The sequence below is a fragment of the Leptonychotes weddellii genome, chromosome 10 (assembly GCF_054177405.1).
Source record: "Leptonychotes weddellii isolate Sample4059 chromosome 10, ASM5417740v2, whole genome shotgun sequence".
Lineage (NCBI taxonomy): Eukaryota > Metazoa > Chordata > Mammalia > Carnivora > Phocidae > Leptonychotes > Leptonychotes weddellii.
The window spans coordinates 13586945-13602121 of record NC_138378.1 but is presented as its reverse complement, the minus strand read 5'-3'; the positions used below and the strand labels follow the sequence as shown (position 1 = coordinate 13602121).

Below are 15177 nucleotides of genomic sequence, written 5' to 3'. Positions count from 1 at the left end.
GAACATCCTCGTTTCTATAGTTGGCACCTAATCCAAGGAATTTTTGTGTTTGTTTTTGAAACAAGGTGCCATCTGAACAGAACACCAAGGCAGGCACAAGCCCACAGGCCGCTGTGTGCACTTTCTGCCTCTCCTCTTCTCCACGCCCTTTCTTGGCTTCTTACGTCTCTGCTGCTATCAAGGGATACAGAACCCAGAAAGGATGACTTCTTACAAACTTTAAAATGACAAAAATAAAAAAAATGACAGAGACAGGCAATCTAGAAAGTACCAGGTTTTATTCTTATCAAAAAAAAAAAAAAAAATAAGTAACAGACAACAGTGTGAGGTGGCTACAAGAGGTGCTCACTCCCAACACAGCCAGAGGGAAACCAGAGGGGTTGGCGGGGTGGGCAGTGCAGAGGACCCAGCCAGCTGGGACCCTGGGTTGTGGCGGTGAAGGGTGCAGGAGGCAAGGGCGACTCCCCCCGTACCCCAACCAGCGGGGTCAGGAGAAGATGCAGCCTGCCCAGGCTAAGCCACCAGGCCTCTTCTTTGTGGGCGGGGGGCGGGGGAGGGTCACCAATAACAAGATCCAAAGCCAGGGCCCAGTCAGCCCTCCCCCAGTCCCCCTCCCCCTTTGCCCAGAGAGACCAAGGTCACCCCCCCCGCAAGGCTGGGGCTGGGACGTGTTAAGCCAGTTTAGTTCTCTAGCACTGCGGTTCAACAGGTGGACATGGTCCCTACCTGCATGTTCACTGTAGCAGCCATGAACCACATGGGCAAATGAGCACATGAAATGTGGTTAGTGTAAATGAGGAATGGATTTTTAACTCTGGGTGATTTTCACGGATTTGCACAGCCGCACGTGGCCAGCGGCCACCGCAGCGGATAGCACAGCTCTCCAATTTTCTCATAAATTCGGAGAGAGCAAACAAAGGAACACCGGTTGGGCTCAAAGCAGAAGCTAGAAAGAAGGTAGAACTGTCTACCCTCAACTATTCCAGCCCAATCAGGAGAAGGCACCAGGAACAGAGAGAGGAGAGAGAGAGAGAGAGAGGCAAAAACCCACTCAGCCAAACAAAATTCCACTCACTCAACTATCCAGCCAACTTCAAATGGGACATACCACACTATTTCCTGAAAAAATATATTTATCTATTTTTCTAGAACCAAGGAAGAATAATAATATATTACAAGAAAAGAGACACAAATATTCCCACCATCCCCTAACATTGTATTTTGGGATCTGCTAGAAAACTGTTTCAGCAAAAGCTACTTCTTAGAGGAAGCAGCTTCAGCAAGGGCCAAGGTCACGAGCTGGGGGAGTGTTAAGTATAAAAAAAAAAAAGGGGGGAGGATATTTATTTATTTATTTTTTTTTTTTTTAATTTTATTTATTTGAGAGAGAGAGAGCACATGAGAGGGGGGAGGGTCAGAGGGAGAAGCAGGCTCCCTGCTGAGCCGGGAGCCCGATGTGGGACTCGATCCCAGGACTCCAGGATCATGACCTGAGCCGAAGGCAGTCGCTTAACCAACTGAGCCACCCAGGCGCCCCAAAAAATGGGGAGGATATTTAAAGAAAAAGAGGAAGAAGGCCCTGTCTGAAGCTATAAATAGTAAAAAAAAAAAATTAATAAAAAAAATTAATAAAAATCATGTCTCCGTCTCTTCTCTCATTTTCAAAAAACAAAAATAAAAAAAACATTAAATACAAACTTAGCAGATACTGTGGAAAGTGCAAGAGAGCGGAGAACATCTCAGCATGGGCACACTCTTGCCCAGGCAGAGGCTCTGCACCAAGGACTGAACCATTCAGAAAAAAATACCCCGCTTAAGATAGATTTGCAAATACTCTGCATATCCATTTCAGTATGAACTTTGTTTTTCTTCCCACCCTCCCTCCTTCCCCATCCCCTCCTCCAAATAAAAAAGGTTGATTTCCAGAAAGTCACTTGAAAGAGCCGAGAATGGCCCAAGGTATACCAGACTCCTGTAGTGTGATCACAAGTGCCCTGTGACGGACACATCTCAAGGTGCAGATGGTTCTAGTTCCTTCTCCTGGCTCCTTTTCACAAGAGGGAGGGAGAAAGCTGGCTGGGGGCAGAGGCCCAGAAGGACTCCTGTCCCAGCTTCAGAGGGGCTCTGGGTAAGGCATGTTCAGGATAGGGTGTAAGCTGGGCCCACATTTTAAGTGTAAGATTAAGAAATGATCCAATCCCAGACCTGCCTTCAGCAAGGCCAAGTGTAACCCTATTTTTCTGCCGGGACAACCGAGGCCCAGAGAATCAAGAAGAGGCAGGCAGGAACAGAAGATGATGTCTCTTCTGACGCTTGAAACATAATCAGAGCTGGAGATGCGGACAGGTCAGCATTAGGTTGCCCTCCCCCTACCCTAACGTCCACCCTTCCAAATCCTTTGGCTTCCCTCCCCATGGAGGTCCAAGCCAGTGCCCAGGTGGGCGCTTCAGGCATAGAACTCGTTGGTAGGGGCTTTCTTGTAGATGGGTTTCTTGCCCAGGTCATAGGTGCCTTCATCCTTCTTCTTCATGCGGCACACCAGCAGCAGGACCAGGAAAACGGCGAAGAGGATGCCCACGCCGCTGCCCACGATCAGAGCTGCAGGGGAAGAATGGGGAGAGCCGTGGGTCAGGACCTCGGGTACACTGCCACTTCCCCCCAGTCAGCTCTCTCACAGCTGGACATGCTCCCCCTTGCTGTTGCTTGTGCTCGGCATGACCTCATTCACAAGACAGCAGGGGGTCACCGTAAGTCCCCAAAGACCACAGCGCTAGGGCGGCAAAGCCACCATTCCAACCCGCACCTGCTGGAGCCCACAGCCAAGCACACCCCCCAGCGACAGCTTAGCACTCACTGCGCCGGGAGCTAGCAAACCGGCAGGCTGCGACCATCTGCCCGGACAGACTCCCGGCACTCCCGCGAGCTGAGTGTGCAAGCACCTACAGACGGGCATACGCGTTCTCCATGTACACAGGTGCACGCTACCAAACACGGCCGTGCTGTCTGTCACAATGACACACTGTGGCTCCCCCTCCTACGTGTGCAGCTCGGTGTGTGCTAAGGCCTGCGACCCACTCCCATTACTCATCACTGGCTGTGTGATCGGGCGAGTTCCTTCATCTCTCTCATTGCAAAACAGAAATCGGAGGACCTTTCTCACACATCAGTCCTAAGGATTAAATAAATTAACCCCCCGAAAGTGCTTAGAACAATGCATGGCAGAGCCTCGGTACTCACTACTTGTAAACCTTGGTGGTTTATATGTGTGTCCCTAGCACCCTGAATTGGACCCTGGCACAACAGCGAAGTGCTTATGAAATGACTCTCCCAATTCAGCTCAGAGAGGAGCACCGGCCAAGGCTGCCTACTGGCATCAGGCAGATGCGGGCTGCTAACCTCAGGTGAACAGCTGTTTTGCAGCATGCCAGGCCGCCTGAAGGGCTCTATCCTGTTTGCTGAGGGGGCAGGGACACCTCACAGAATCCTTGCTGTGGCAGATTGAGTCCCCTAATTCGGTCTTCTGGGGCTAAGGAGATTAATTTTCCATCCCTGCACACACTCCCAATCTATGCACAGAATGGGGGCAGAATGGAACAGAGGAGCCCAGTAAGGTTCTTTCTTGCTAAAACTCTATATGAGAGAGCAGCAACAAAATGACCCCAGGAAATACAGAAAAAGCACATGGAATGAGGTATCCCAACTCCATGACTGTTTTTATCACCTTTCCCCTCTGATAACCCCAGGCGCCTCTTATCAGGACCTTGGTCAGTGCTGGGACTCTCCACCAGGTTAAAGTTCAAGGGCAGTCTCAAAAGTGACTGTGGTCCTAGGTTCACATGCCGGGGCTCCCAGTGCCTAGTTTTGTGACTTTGGACAAGTGATTTGGCTTCTCTTGAGCCTCAGTTTCCTTATCTGTAAGAGTACAGATAGCCAACCATACCTGTCCGATAGGGTTGTGGAGACTCAGTGAGGGGGCGCACATGGATCAGATGGCATCTAGTAAGCACTTGAGAAACTTCCAGGTGCACTGAGATGCTACTGGAATGGAGGGTCCCACCCCAACGAATGCAACAATATAACTTCTCACATGAAGATCTTATGCTTGTCTAATTCTCAACTGGAAGATTTAAGAGATGACCTGGCTTTGGTTCTGTCTTTTGCTATGTGACCCAAGCAAGTGGTTTGCTTTCTCCGGGCCTCGGTCTCCCCATTTATAAGACACACATGGTTGGACTAGATCAGTGGTTTTACATTTTTCTTTAAAAGCAGCAAAACCCTGAGTTGGTGAAAGCAAAACCTTAGGCTGACCCCACATATGCCAGCTAAAAGTGAAACTCTGTGTTTGAAAAAGATGGGGGAGGTTTTTACCAAATATTTTGAAGCTTAGAGGACTAAAAGGTCTCTAAGGGCCCCTCTGGTTCCAAAAGCACCCCCTACCCCTCTTTACAGCGCTCAGCAAGTAGCTAAGGTAAAGGAGAAAGAACATTGGCTCCAGTATCAGGAGGCCAGGGTCAGGGCTGAGCTGGGCCCAACGTCACCTGGGGTTATATTCCCAGGGAGCCTTATCTGCAAAATGCAGGGCACAGGGCTCTTTCCTTGTACCTCAAGCCTCCTGGGAGGTGCTGGCCCGGCTGGCTGCCAGGAGACAGGAGTAACCGAGCCTGGGCCCAGGGCAGCCACTCACCAGGCTGGTTCATGCAGACAGGCCCTTGGCCTATAAAACTTGGCCAGAGAGAGAGTTCCCTCTGACAACCCGCCCCCGCGAGCTTCGGTGATCCCAAAGCTGCCAGGGAAGGAGAGAGGGAGCCGTCCCCACCCCAGATGAAGGCCACACCTGATGCCCCACCCTGGGACAGAGCTTCCACAATAGCACACCACATTCAAGAACCCTGCGGCTCTCACGTCAGGCCAAACCCTGAACCTCTCTCCTCTCCAAGGCCTCAGTGTCTTAATCTGTCATATGAAGGATCCCGGTATGCCACCTAGTATGAAAAGTCAGTGAAGACTCAATGACAGATTACACCCACAAATCAGAAAAGCGCTTTCCAGTTAGCCAAATTACTTCAGATTCTAATTTTCATGGAGTTATGATACCAACCCAAGGGGTAGAATTGTACCCATTTACAGAGGAGGAAACTGGGGCTCACGTCCCCACTGGGGTTGGAAAGCTTCTCAGCCAAGGTCACAAGGCCATCAAGTGACAGAGCAGGGGGATGGGGAGCCAGCCTAATGGGCTTTCATGGGAAGTTAACGTTTAATAATTAACTCCCCAGGTACCAACCCCAGGCTGTGCAAATGTTTTTAAAACAAGACAGAAGGACTTAAGGCAAGGGACCGACTCTCAGGCTGTTCTTTAGAAGCCTTTGATATGCAATTCTTCCTCGTCTCCACCAGGCCACTCATCCACTCAGAGCCACCCCCTAGGGAGGTGTAGTCCTTGAGTCTCCAGGGTACCCTGGGGCCCGAGGCATCCGTGTCTGCAACACTATCTCCCTCTGAGTCCTCTCCCCCTCCTAAGTCTCTGGTGAGGAGCTTACCTGCCAGAACCTCTGTCCTCTCAAAGATGCTGCTGCCCTGCGCAGTGCTGGACATGGACACCTTGTTGGACACGTCCTCGTCCCCCTCAAAGGATGAGATCCTTTTTGGGATGACCTCGTTCTCCTCCAATTCCTTGGGTTCGGTGGGGACCCAACTCCCAGGCCCTGCCCTCTCAGGGATAAAGTTATCGAGAGGCACCTGCATGGGGTGGAAGGAGGAGAGACAAACACTCAGCGTGGTCTGGGGACGAACCTGGGGCAGGGGACAGAAGCATTCAGCCAGGGAGGGAGTCTGCTTTTGCCATCTTGCTGGCTGAACCAGGGGGTCCTGGGACAGAAAGCAGCACCAAACTCTCAACAACGATGCCATCGAAGGCTCACCCTCCACCTTTCCAGGTCTGTCCCAAATGGGGAATGAATAATGTGACCAAGGGCGCAGGGAAGCACATGATCCCACTCACTGCTGGTCAGTGGGTATTCGAGAATCACCACCCCGGAGGGCAGTGTGGCAGAGCTGCAGAAATTGCTTGGGACCCTGTCCCAAGGAGCTAATCAGAGATTTGAGTCAAAGAAGCTTGCTGTAGTGTTCTAATTTTAGAAAATCAGAAAAAACATTTCCATCAAAAAGGGAAAAGCAGTGAACTATGATGATGCGGCCTATAAAAATGAATAGGAAGCACATTTAATCATGTGAGGAAATAAACTCACAAACTCCTGACCACTTTATATACACAAAACTGTATATACAACTTGATATTAATGTTGGGAAATACCTAGAAATGCACAGAAAAGGGGCTGGAAACACATCTAAGTGCTGACAGTGATTATCCCCTGCCGGGAGGACGGCCTACCCATGACCCACAGCTGTGCCTGCCCCCAGGGAGCCAGAGCCCCGAATAAAAGCTTTCTTGCAGAGAGAGGTCAGACTCTCACTTATGGGCCCTTCTCAACAGGTGTTAGAGAGGAGCAAGTGGGGAGAGGCAAAAGCATGTAATTACTCACCAGAGGATGGATTACTTCGGGGAAGATCTGGGGGTCCTCTGAGTCATCTGGAAGGTCAGAAAGGCTGAGTGTGAGGTCACTTCCCCTTAGATAAAGGACCTCCCCCTTCTTCAGCCATGGCTAGGCCCTCAAATGCTCAATGTACAGCAAGTGACCATTCCCACCCCAGCTTCAGTCACCTCATCTGTAAAATGGGGCTCCAAAGCCTGGGCTCTCTGGTTCTTTCACAAGAGTGCTCAGCAGGTAGCTGAGCAGATGCTGTCAGCTCCAAACCCCTGCTCCATAATGTATGGATCCAGGGACCACTAGCATCCCCTGGGTGCCGGTTAGAAATACAGATTCCTGGGCCCACTGAATCAGTCTGCATTTTCATAAGATCCCCAGGGGATTCCTTTGAGAAGACTCTAGACTGTAATATTAAATATTAGAAATTGCAGCATTAAAATATATCCTGAGTGCTCCGTATATGTGCCAAGAGAGCTTTAACTCAGTCCAATCCCCAACACACTGATTTACTATTTTACAGATTTGGAAACCAAGGCTCAGAGGTCACAGAGATCATCACAGCACTCTGTACGGAGGAAGGATGCTTCTGTGCAGCAGCCTGAGCCAGGGAGTCACAGAAGACCATGAACAGCCCTGCCCTCCCCGCCCCCCCCCCAGTCCAGCCACCCAAGGCCTGCACCCCTTCACCCATGCCCCCCTCTGAAGCAGGAGCTTGTTCCTGGGTCCCCACTCACACCTCTGCCCACACATGCTCCCAGGCTTTTGAGCTGCTCCTTTTCCTTTTCATAAGAAGAAAACACTATCACAGTTCTTTCCAGCCCCACACCCACTAGGCCCCCAGCCACAGGCAGACAGGTCCAGGCTGGTGCTCAGAAAACCTAGAGCTACAAATGAACTCCAAGCAACAAATAACTCACCCAAGGAGGGTTGTCAGGGATGGAAAAGGGTTGATAGTTACTTTTGTTTCCTCTTTTCCGAGAGGGGAGGAGCACTGTTGGAAACCCCCCACACAAATCCAAGTCTCAAGGCGAGCTCACTACCCTGTGCTCGGTAAGGCCACTTTCCCTCCAACCCCATGAGCCCAGGCTGCCCACCAGATCCTCCATACCCAGATCTCCAGAGCCAGACAGCTCAAAATCATCGGGTTCCTGCCCAGGCCCCCCAACATCCTCGTCATCTGGTAGGGCCCCAGAAAAGTATCGGCCTTCTAGGTCTTGGGGGTCGATGACTTCGGTCTCTCGGATCTAGGGTGAAAAAGGGAGTCACGTCAGCCACATCGGTAGCCCCCTGGTGCTCTACTGCAGCCCCCGAGCCCCAAAAGGCAGTGAAGTGGGCATTCAGTAAGATAACCTGGGGTGCTGGAAGGTAATCAGGCCAGAACCTGGAGACCACCCCTCCTGGTCCCTAACTTGCTGTGTGACCTTAGGCAAATCTCTTTCCCATCCTGGGCTAATAAAAATCATAAAGTTGGTAATAATCAGAACATTAAATATTACTAGGTACTATTGACTAAGCAATTAGTATGGGTAAGTCCCTGTTCTTAACACCAAAGGCATGTCTTTAACCTCATTTTACAAAAGAGGAAACTGGGAATTTCCTTCTGACACAAGTAGCAGGTCGAAAAGAGAGAATTCAGCATCGAGCTGCCTGCATGCAGAACCACACAGGCTTGAGGATATGACGCTCCAGGGTTCTAGGATGCAAAAAAAGTCACAGCTGATTCACCCGAGGCAGGGAGAGGGCTGCTGGCCCCGGTCTTGCCCAGTCCAGGACACCTTTCCCAGCTGACTCAGACTGGGCTGGGACAGCCAGGGCTGGCTCACCCACGCCCCAGGGCAGCCTCAGGCCAGGCACTGTGCAGACCTGGTGACTCACAAGTACGTAAGCACACTCTTGTACTCAGCTTTCCAGCATCTCCCATAGATCTCTTCTGTACCAGCACAGGGGAGGGCAAAAGAGGCATCCTGTGGATGGACCACCCACTCCAGCACCCACAAATGTCCTCAGCCCCTACCGCACGGGGACCCAGCCCGTCACATCACAGCAGAATCTTAAACCCCACTTCCACCAAGAAGCTTTCAAAGGGAAAGTACAAGGTCCAGGGAGGCAAAAACTTCCCCAAGGTCCTATAAGTACATCAGCTACTCTGTTCCCATCCCCCAGAGCTCACAAGGGTAGGAAACATTCAGAATGCTTACCACCTTCCTCTTAGCTCTGGGGCTGAGGCTTCCCAAAGAACAACAGCCCTGAGCAAAGTTCATTTCCCCCCCCCCGCTGATTAACTCAAATACTAAAGTGCCTGCTATTTGCCAAAAGAGTTAGGGTTTCAATGAAGTTCAATACACATTCTCCTCTTATATTCTCCTCTAAACATTACATCTCCTCTAAACATTCTCCTCTTCTTTCCCAGAGCCCCTAACTGTAGGATATTGGGGCTCTGCTCAGAACCACCAGAATTCCAGTTACAGAGGCCAGGGAGGTCCCATGCTCTCATTTCACAGAATCTGAGAGAATCTGAGCTCTGGACAAGGCAGTGACTTGCCTAAGGTCGCATAACTGAGTCAGCCAGACAACTCAGAGTGGAGAGGCCAGGTGTCTTTTTGACTGCCCCAGGCTGTCCTTCACCCAGCTAAGACTGCCAGTGACACCAGGGAAGGGGGTAGCCCGAGGAGGAATATCTGTTCCTAGGACCAGGTAAGCATTGCAGGAGAGGCCCACGCTCTGTACTTCCTCCCCTGGCTTCTGGGGAGAGGTGGGCAGGACCTGACTGTCATGCCCTCTTCCACCCCCGAGAGGGCAGATGCTGGATTCCCGGAAGGGAGGAGGGTCAGGCCAGGGGAGAAGGCAGTGGGCACACAGCCCTCTTCCACCGGATGGGAGACTCTTTGCTGAACACTGGGCACACATGGGGGTGGGGAGCCAGAAGGGGTTAAGCCCTGGTTGGGGATGACTTCATGACTTGGGAATCAGGAGCTGCTGAGCTGCTGGTGTTGGAATTCCAGCCCCCGCACACAGCCCCGTGCCTGTGGCTTCGGTCTGGCAGCTTGGGAGGAAGGCTCCTCCGTGGTGGTTGCAAAACTGTCCCCTAGGGTGAGGTCCCTGTGCTCCTACCCCCATCTCCTGCCGCGAATTCCCCCAGGGCCCAAATCTGAAAGAGCAGGACCTTTTAAGCCCTTAGCAAATGAAGTACGTCCTCCTGATAGATCTTGTGCAGAAGTGGGCAGAAGTGGAACTGGGGCCTCAGAAAGGTTAAGTGGCTTGCCCAAGGTCACATCGGCAGAAAGTGGCCACACTGGACCAGAACCCAGGCCTGGGTCACTCAAGCCTTTAGTCACATGCGAATGAACACCTGCATGAACACGCATGTACACAGAGTGCCCGGCCACCCAAGCTAGGAGGGAGCCCTGTCAAGTGGAGGTCAAATCCAGCCCAGCAGAGAAAAAAGGTACTTTGGCCACTTGTCGACCTGGCCTGGAGACTCCCATGGGAGTCACAGCTCCAAGTCCTCCAGACAGGGGCTGGGGTCCCAACGCTGGGCAGTTTCAGGCGGGCAGTTTCAGGCGGGAGACCCGCCCCACAGGGTTCTTATTCCCCGAAGCCCTGGAATGTTGTTTACACATCCTGCCCTTCTTTTACTATGTGAAAGTGTTAAGGGGTGTTTCAAAACAACCCACGGGATTAGCATGCTGATTGGCTGACAGTTACTAGCTCCATTTTTCATTAGCCAGACAGAGGCGAAGAGAGGAGGCAGGTATGGTGGTCTCGAAACCAAAGATGAAACCCAGATTCACTGACAGTTCAGCCCTCTTAGGGGTCGCCTGGTGATCCCTCCCCCTTCCTTTCCATACCAGGTTCCTGGGGAGGATAAACGGCTTGGCTAAGGTCGCACCAGGGGTCAGGGGCACAGCCAGGGGTAGACCCAGTCAGACACCTATCCTGGGGCTCTCCAGGCTGCATTACAGGGGCCCACGTGCCTTCCTCCAGCAAGTCCCAGGGCCTGGAAGAAGCTTTGTGGGGCGTACCCATGGGAGGGCACAGGAAAGCAGATCTTTCTTCCACTCCAGAAGCACCCTCTCTGTTCCTCTCTGCCCATGACTCCTGACAAGAGGGACATTCCCACGTGGGAACCCTTTAAGACTGGGTCAGCAATGGGCAAGCATTATGGGCAAGCATCCCTTTGTGTGTATGGGCATGCCAACAGCCCTCCCTTGCCTTACCTGCTTTGCAGACAAGGCCCATTCAGTCTGGGGTACATCTGAAGAATGAGGCCACTCAGCAGCCAGACCCAGCCTTGACCAGAGAGGACCCGATCCTGCTCCCAGCTGAGCTACCCGTCTATTCTCCACTCACCCCCACCCCTGCCTGTGGATTGTGTGTTCACACAGGCACCCTCTCTGGGCCCTCGGGTCTCCTTTCTCACAGACCACAACAGAAATAGGTCAGTGGGCCTGGGTCCCACAGACCTGCTTGCCCCAGGGCTGGTGGACACCTGGGGTTGGTGCCTGGGGGTTGAGATGCTGAATGCCTTCCCAGATTATCCACAGAAGAGGGGGTAGGTGCTGTTTTGTTCCAAAGGAACTAACACCTGCCAACAGAAGGTATCCGAGGTCACTGAGCCCAACGGTCTCATTTTATAACCCAGCAAACAGATTAAAAGACAAGGGACTTTGCCAAGGTCACCCAAGCACTTGGCAGCAGAGCTGGACTTAGAACCTAGGTCTCCTGGCTTGAGGCTGGAGTTGTCCTCCCTGCCCTGCTTCAAGGATTTTGGCTGCAAAACAAAGGGTCTCAGCAAACCCACAGGCCACAGCTGTCACTCCAGACATATTCCGCATCCAGTCCTTACACTATAGGCACGAAGCTAGGAAAAGGTCACCAACCTATCCCAAAGTCCTACAGCTTCAGTCACCAGGGAAAAGCATAGGGGCTGGGGTGACTAGCTCAAGTATCCACCACGAGCCAGGCACCAAGCTGGAGTCTTCCCTTTATGAGCTCATTTGCAACGGCCCAACAGTCTTGTAACGTGCTCTGACCATTTTGCAAGAAACTCAGGTGCAATAGAGTCATTTATCCAAAGTCACACAACTAGAAAGCAACGGAGCTGGGGTTTGAACCTAGATCTTTCTCAAGACCATGCCTCAGCCACAACCAGATTTCTCACTGCCACCCTCGCGTCTCCTCTCCACCCTGACCCCACACTGCCAGGCCAGGCTCCACCAGGGAGCAAACAAAGGTGAAACTGATATTGCTTAAACAAAAGAACAAAAACTTGGCTGGGGCACCAGGGAGAAGTTCAGGGTCAAGGCCTGGTTGGCTGGTGGGAGGAAAAGAGGGAGGAGAGCCTCCCCCTCCCCCCCCACCCTCCCCCACCTCTGCCCTCAGGCTCCTCCCCAGCAGAGGTAGGGTCAGGGACACACTTGACCCTTCTTTCAGGAGGTGAGACCAGAAGGACAACCGTGCAAGCCAAATTCAAGGGGGGGTGGGGGTGGGGTGGGGGAGCAAGGACACTGGGCTCCAGCTACTGAATCCACCAGAGTGATTCTGACCAGAGATCCCCAAAAGCGGCCTCTGGTACAATCACTGTCTTCCGCCATCCCCCTTTCTGAAGGGTCAGATACCCCCCAGAATGAGCAAACCCTGAAGCCACAGTCAGAGATCTACACCTCAGCAGAAAGGAAGGATCTGCCAGCAGAGTGGTGACCCACAAGCAAAGTACAATCTGGCCACTTCCTAACTGCAGGAGTCTTGGAGTCTACGTCACATCTTGAACCCTCAGCTTTCTCTTTCGGTACCCAGGGCTAGGAGCACCCTGCAGGATGATGAGGATTAAGTGCAATGCATTAGTGTGTGCAAAGAATCCAGCATATGGCCTGGTCCACAGCAGGTGCTCAATGAGTAGCAGCTATTATCAATCCCCACCTGCCTCCCTTCTGGCTAAAGGGATTAGTGCTCAAAGGGTCAGAGAGACCTGGGAAAAGCTGTGGAAGCAGCTCCCCTGCTAGAAAGAAGGTGGTCAGTGGATCGGGGTGCGGGGGAGGGGGGGGAGGGCTGTGCTTCGCAAATCGTGAATAAATACCTATAATGGGTATTTATTTTGCTTCTGGGACAACCGACCAGGTCCCTTGCAATTGCAAAGGACCCAGAGATGGGCAGAGACCACACAACTTGGAGCACCCGTTCTAAGACGACAGAGGCATAGGAAACGCAGTTGTATTTTTCCAAAAGGAGCAAATGGAAGTGACCAGAGACGCCTGACATTCTACTGGGGGACCTGTACCCCCCGGGGTATTTACTGACTTGCCTTGGGGACAAAACAAAACAAAAAAATCCAAAAGGCAAAAAGAAACCACACACAGCCAGTACTCTGGTACCTGGAGGGTTAAGCCAGGTCTGGGGGTGGGGGGTGGGGCTGGGGGGGGTTTCGAATGTCAGCTCTGCCCACTCCAAGGTCGGGTTACTCTGAACACAATCACTCAGGAGAGAAGCCAGGCTTGGCACTGCCAGCAGCCAACTTTTCACCAACCCCCCCCCCCCAGGGCAAACCATTCCACAGCAAGGGCTCCAGGATGCTGGGGTGCCAGCTAGGAATGGGGCTGGGGGTGGGGTCCTGCATTCTGGACATCCTCCTGCCAGCAGGTGATGGAGATTTCCCCACTGGGCCTCAGTTTGCCCACCTGTAAAAGGTTCTCAAAGAGACAAGCCTCTGTCTGTCTCAGGGCCTGGTAACCAAGCTGGGCACTGCTCCGATTACCGCTGGAGACAGCTGGGAGGGGGCTGGCTCCCCAAGGGCCGCAGAGACAGAAGTGCATTGAAGCTGGGACTTGTAATCTAGGCAGCAGATCCGAAGTCCCTGCTGGATCTACGGGCGGGACGTAAACAAGCCTCCTGTGTTCTCAAGAGCAAAGTTGATAGCCTTGTCTCGGCTGATTAGATCAGCCCTGGGTGCTGGCTTCCTGCCCCTTCCCAGCCTCCCCCTTCCACAACCCGCCCCCGTGAGGAAGCCACTGCTCCAGACCAGGTCAGTCTGTCCCACAGACGTCTCCCAGCCGGTCTTTCCCCGGGCAAGGAGTGTCCCCACTCCCTGTGACTGGCCACGGGTCATCCCTGCCCCCGTGGCCTGAGGTCCGAGTGGTACAGCCAGCCCTGCAGGCCTGGCCGCGACCAGTGGGCACCACCAAGTCACTGTTTCCACACACACCAGCCCTTCCCTGCCTCCCCTTTCCATTACCCCAGGTGTCACCTGACTAGCCAGCCTCTGTGCCAGAGAAAACTGGGGCAAGCGGAGCTCCCAGCCTACAGGGTGGGGGAGGGGAGAAGCAGACTGGGGGGGGGGGAGGCCTGAGTAGGAGGGACTGGCCAGAGGGTGGGGGAGGTAACTGGGGGCACAGACGAGGTGGTAAAAAGTAGCAGGGAGGGGCGCCTGGGTGGCTCAGTCGTTAAGCGTCTGCCTTCGGCTCAGGTCATGATCCCAGGGTCCTGGGATCGAGCCCCGCATCGGGCTCCCTGCTCTGCGGGAAACCTGCTTCTCCCTCTCCCACTCCCGCTGCTTGTGTTCCCTCTCTCGCTGTCAAATAAATAAAATCTTTAAAAAAAAAGTAGCAGGGATGGTAGGGGGGACCGTAGAAGGCCAAAGCTGGGAAGAACTGTTCAAATCACAAAGTGATCTCCTGGGGACTCCTGGAGCCCTCTGGAAAGGATAAAAAAGTTTTGAACCCCAAGAACTGTAACTATCGGTTTACATTTTTGGCATGCACTCAGATACCACCTCCCTGAAGCCAACATCTGGCCCCGGGGAAGAGCCCTCGTCTAGCCACTAAGAATAAACCAAGATCAAGCCAGCACTTAACAAGTTTGCCAAACACCGATTATGACCCTTGAGTGACACAGGGGTGTTTCACTGAGGACACACTGGTGAAGTGACTTATTAACTAACTGCATGTCCTTGGGTGAGCAGCAGAGCTGGGATGGTGACTCAGGTTTTTCTGGCTGTGAAATGTACCCACTTCCAGTCACCCTGCCTCTAGCAGACAGGGCCAAAGGGCCTGGCCAGGTGCAGGGACGTTCCTGAAGGTCACCAGTGAGTCAGGCTTCCAGTACTACTAGGGTTAAATCAGGCCCCAACTGTTGACACAGGCCTTCTCCTCCCTCTCTAGGGGCCCATGTACTGAAAATCTACGGGCTTTTCAGACACTGTACCTTCCCGGCCACCATCAAATCCCCTCTCCAAGGACAGAGCGCTCCTTGCAATTCACTCAGCCTCCGTAGGCCTAGAAACTCTGCCCCTCCAACTGAGGAGGGTGACCCTGTTCTGGGCTTTGTCCAGGTGGTCCTGTACCCTTAGCAAACCCCCATCCCCCTCCAGGCCGCAAACAGCTCAGCGAGGGGTTCCTACAGATCCCAGCAGGAGGGGTGGGGCTGCTGAGAACTGGTTCTTTTTTTTTTTTTTTTTAAAGATTTTATTTATTTATTTGAGAGAGAGAGAATGAGAGAGAACACATGAGAGGGGATAGGGTCAGAGGGCAAAGCAGACTCCCTGCCGAGCAGGGAGCCCGATGCGGGACTCGATCCCGGGACTCCAGGATCATGACCTGAGCCGAAGGCAGTCGCTTAACCAACTGAGCCACCCAGGCGC

The 15177-nt window shown here is 52.9% G+C and overlaps 1 protein-coding gene across 1 annotated transcript in view; it reads right to left on the bottom strand.

The window, feature by feature from the left end:
• Positions 1-261: 261 nt before the first annotated feature.
• SDC4 (syndecan 4) overlaps positions 262-15177 on the bottom strand; it is a 25593-nt gene continuing 10677 nt past the window's right edge. The window contains exons 2-5 of the mRNA XM_081832266.1: positions 7654-7789; positions 6540-6586; positions 5538-5736; positions 262-2598 (exon numbers count right to left, since the gene is read on the bottom strand). Of these exons, the coding sequence (XP_081688392.1) occupies positions 2447-2598; positions 5538-5736; positions 6540-6586; positions 7654-7789 (534 nt within the window). The 3' untranslated portion in view covers positions 262-2446. The remainder of the gene's footprint in view (positions 2599-5537; positions 5737-6539; positions 6587-7653; positions 7790-15177) is intronic.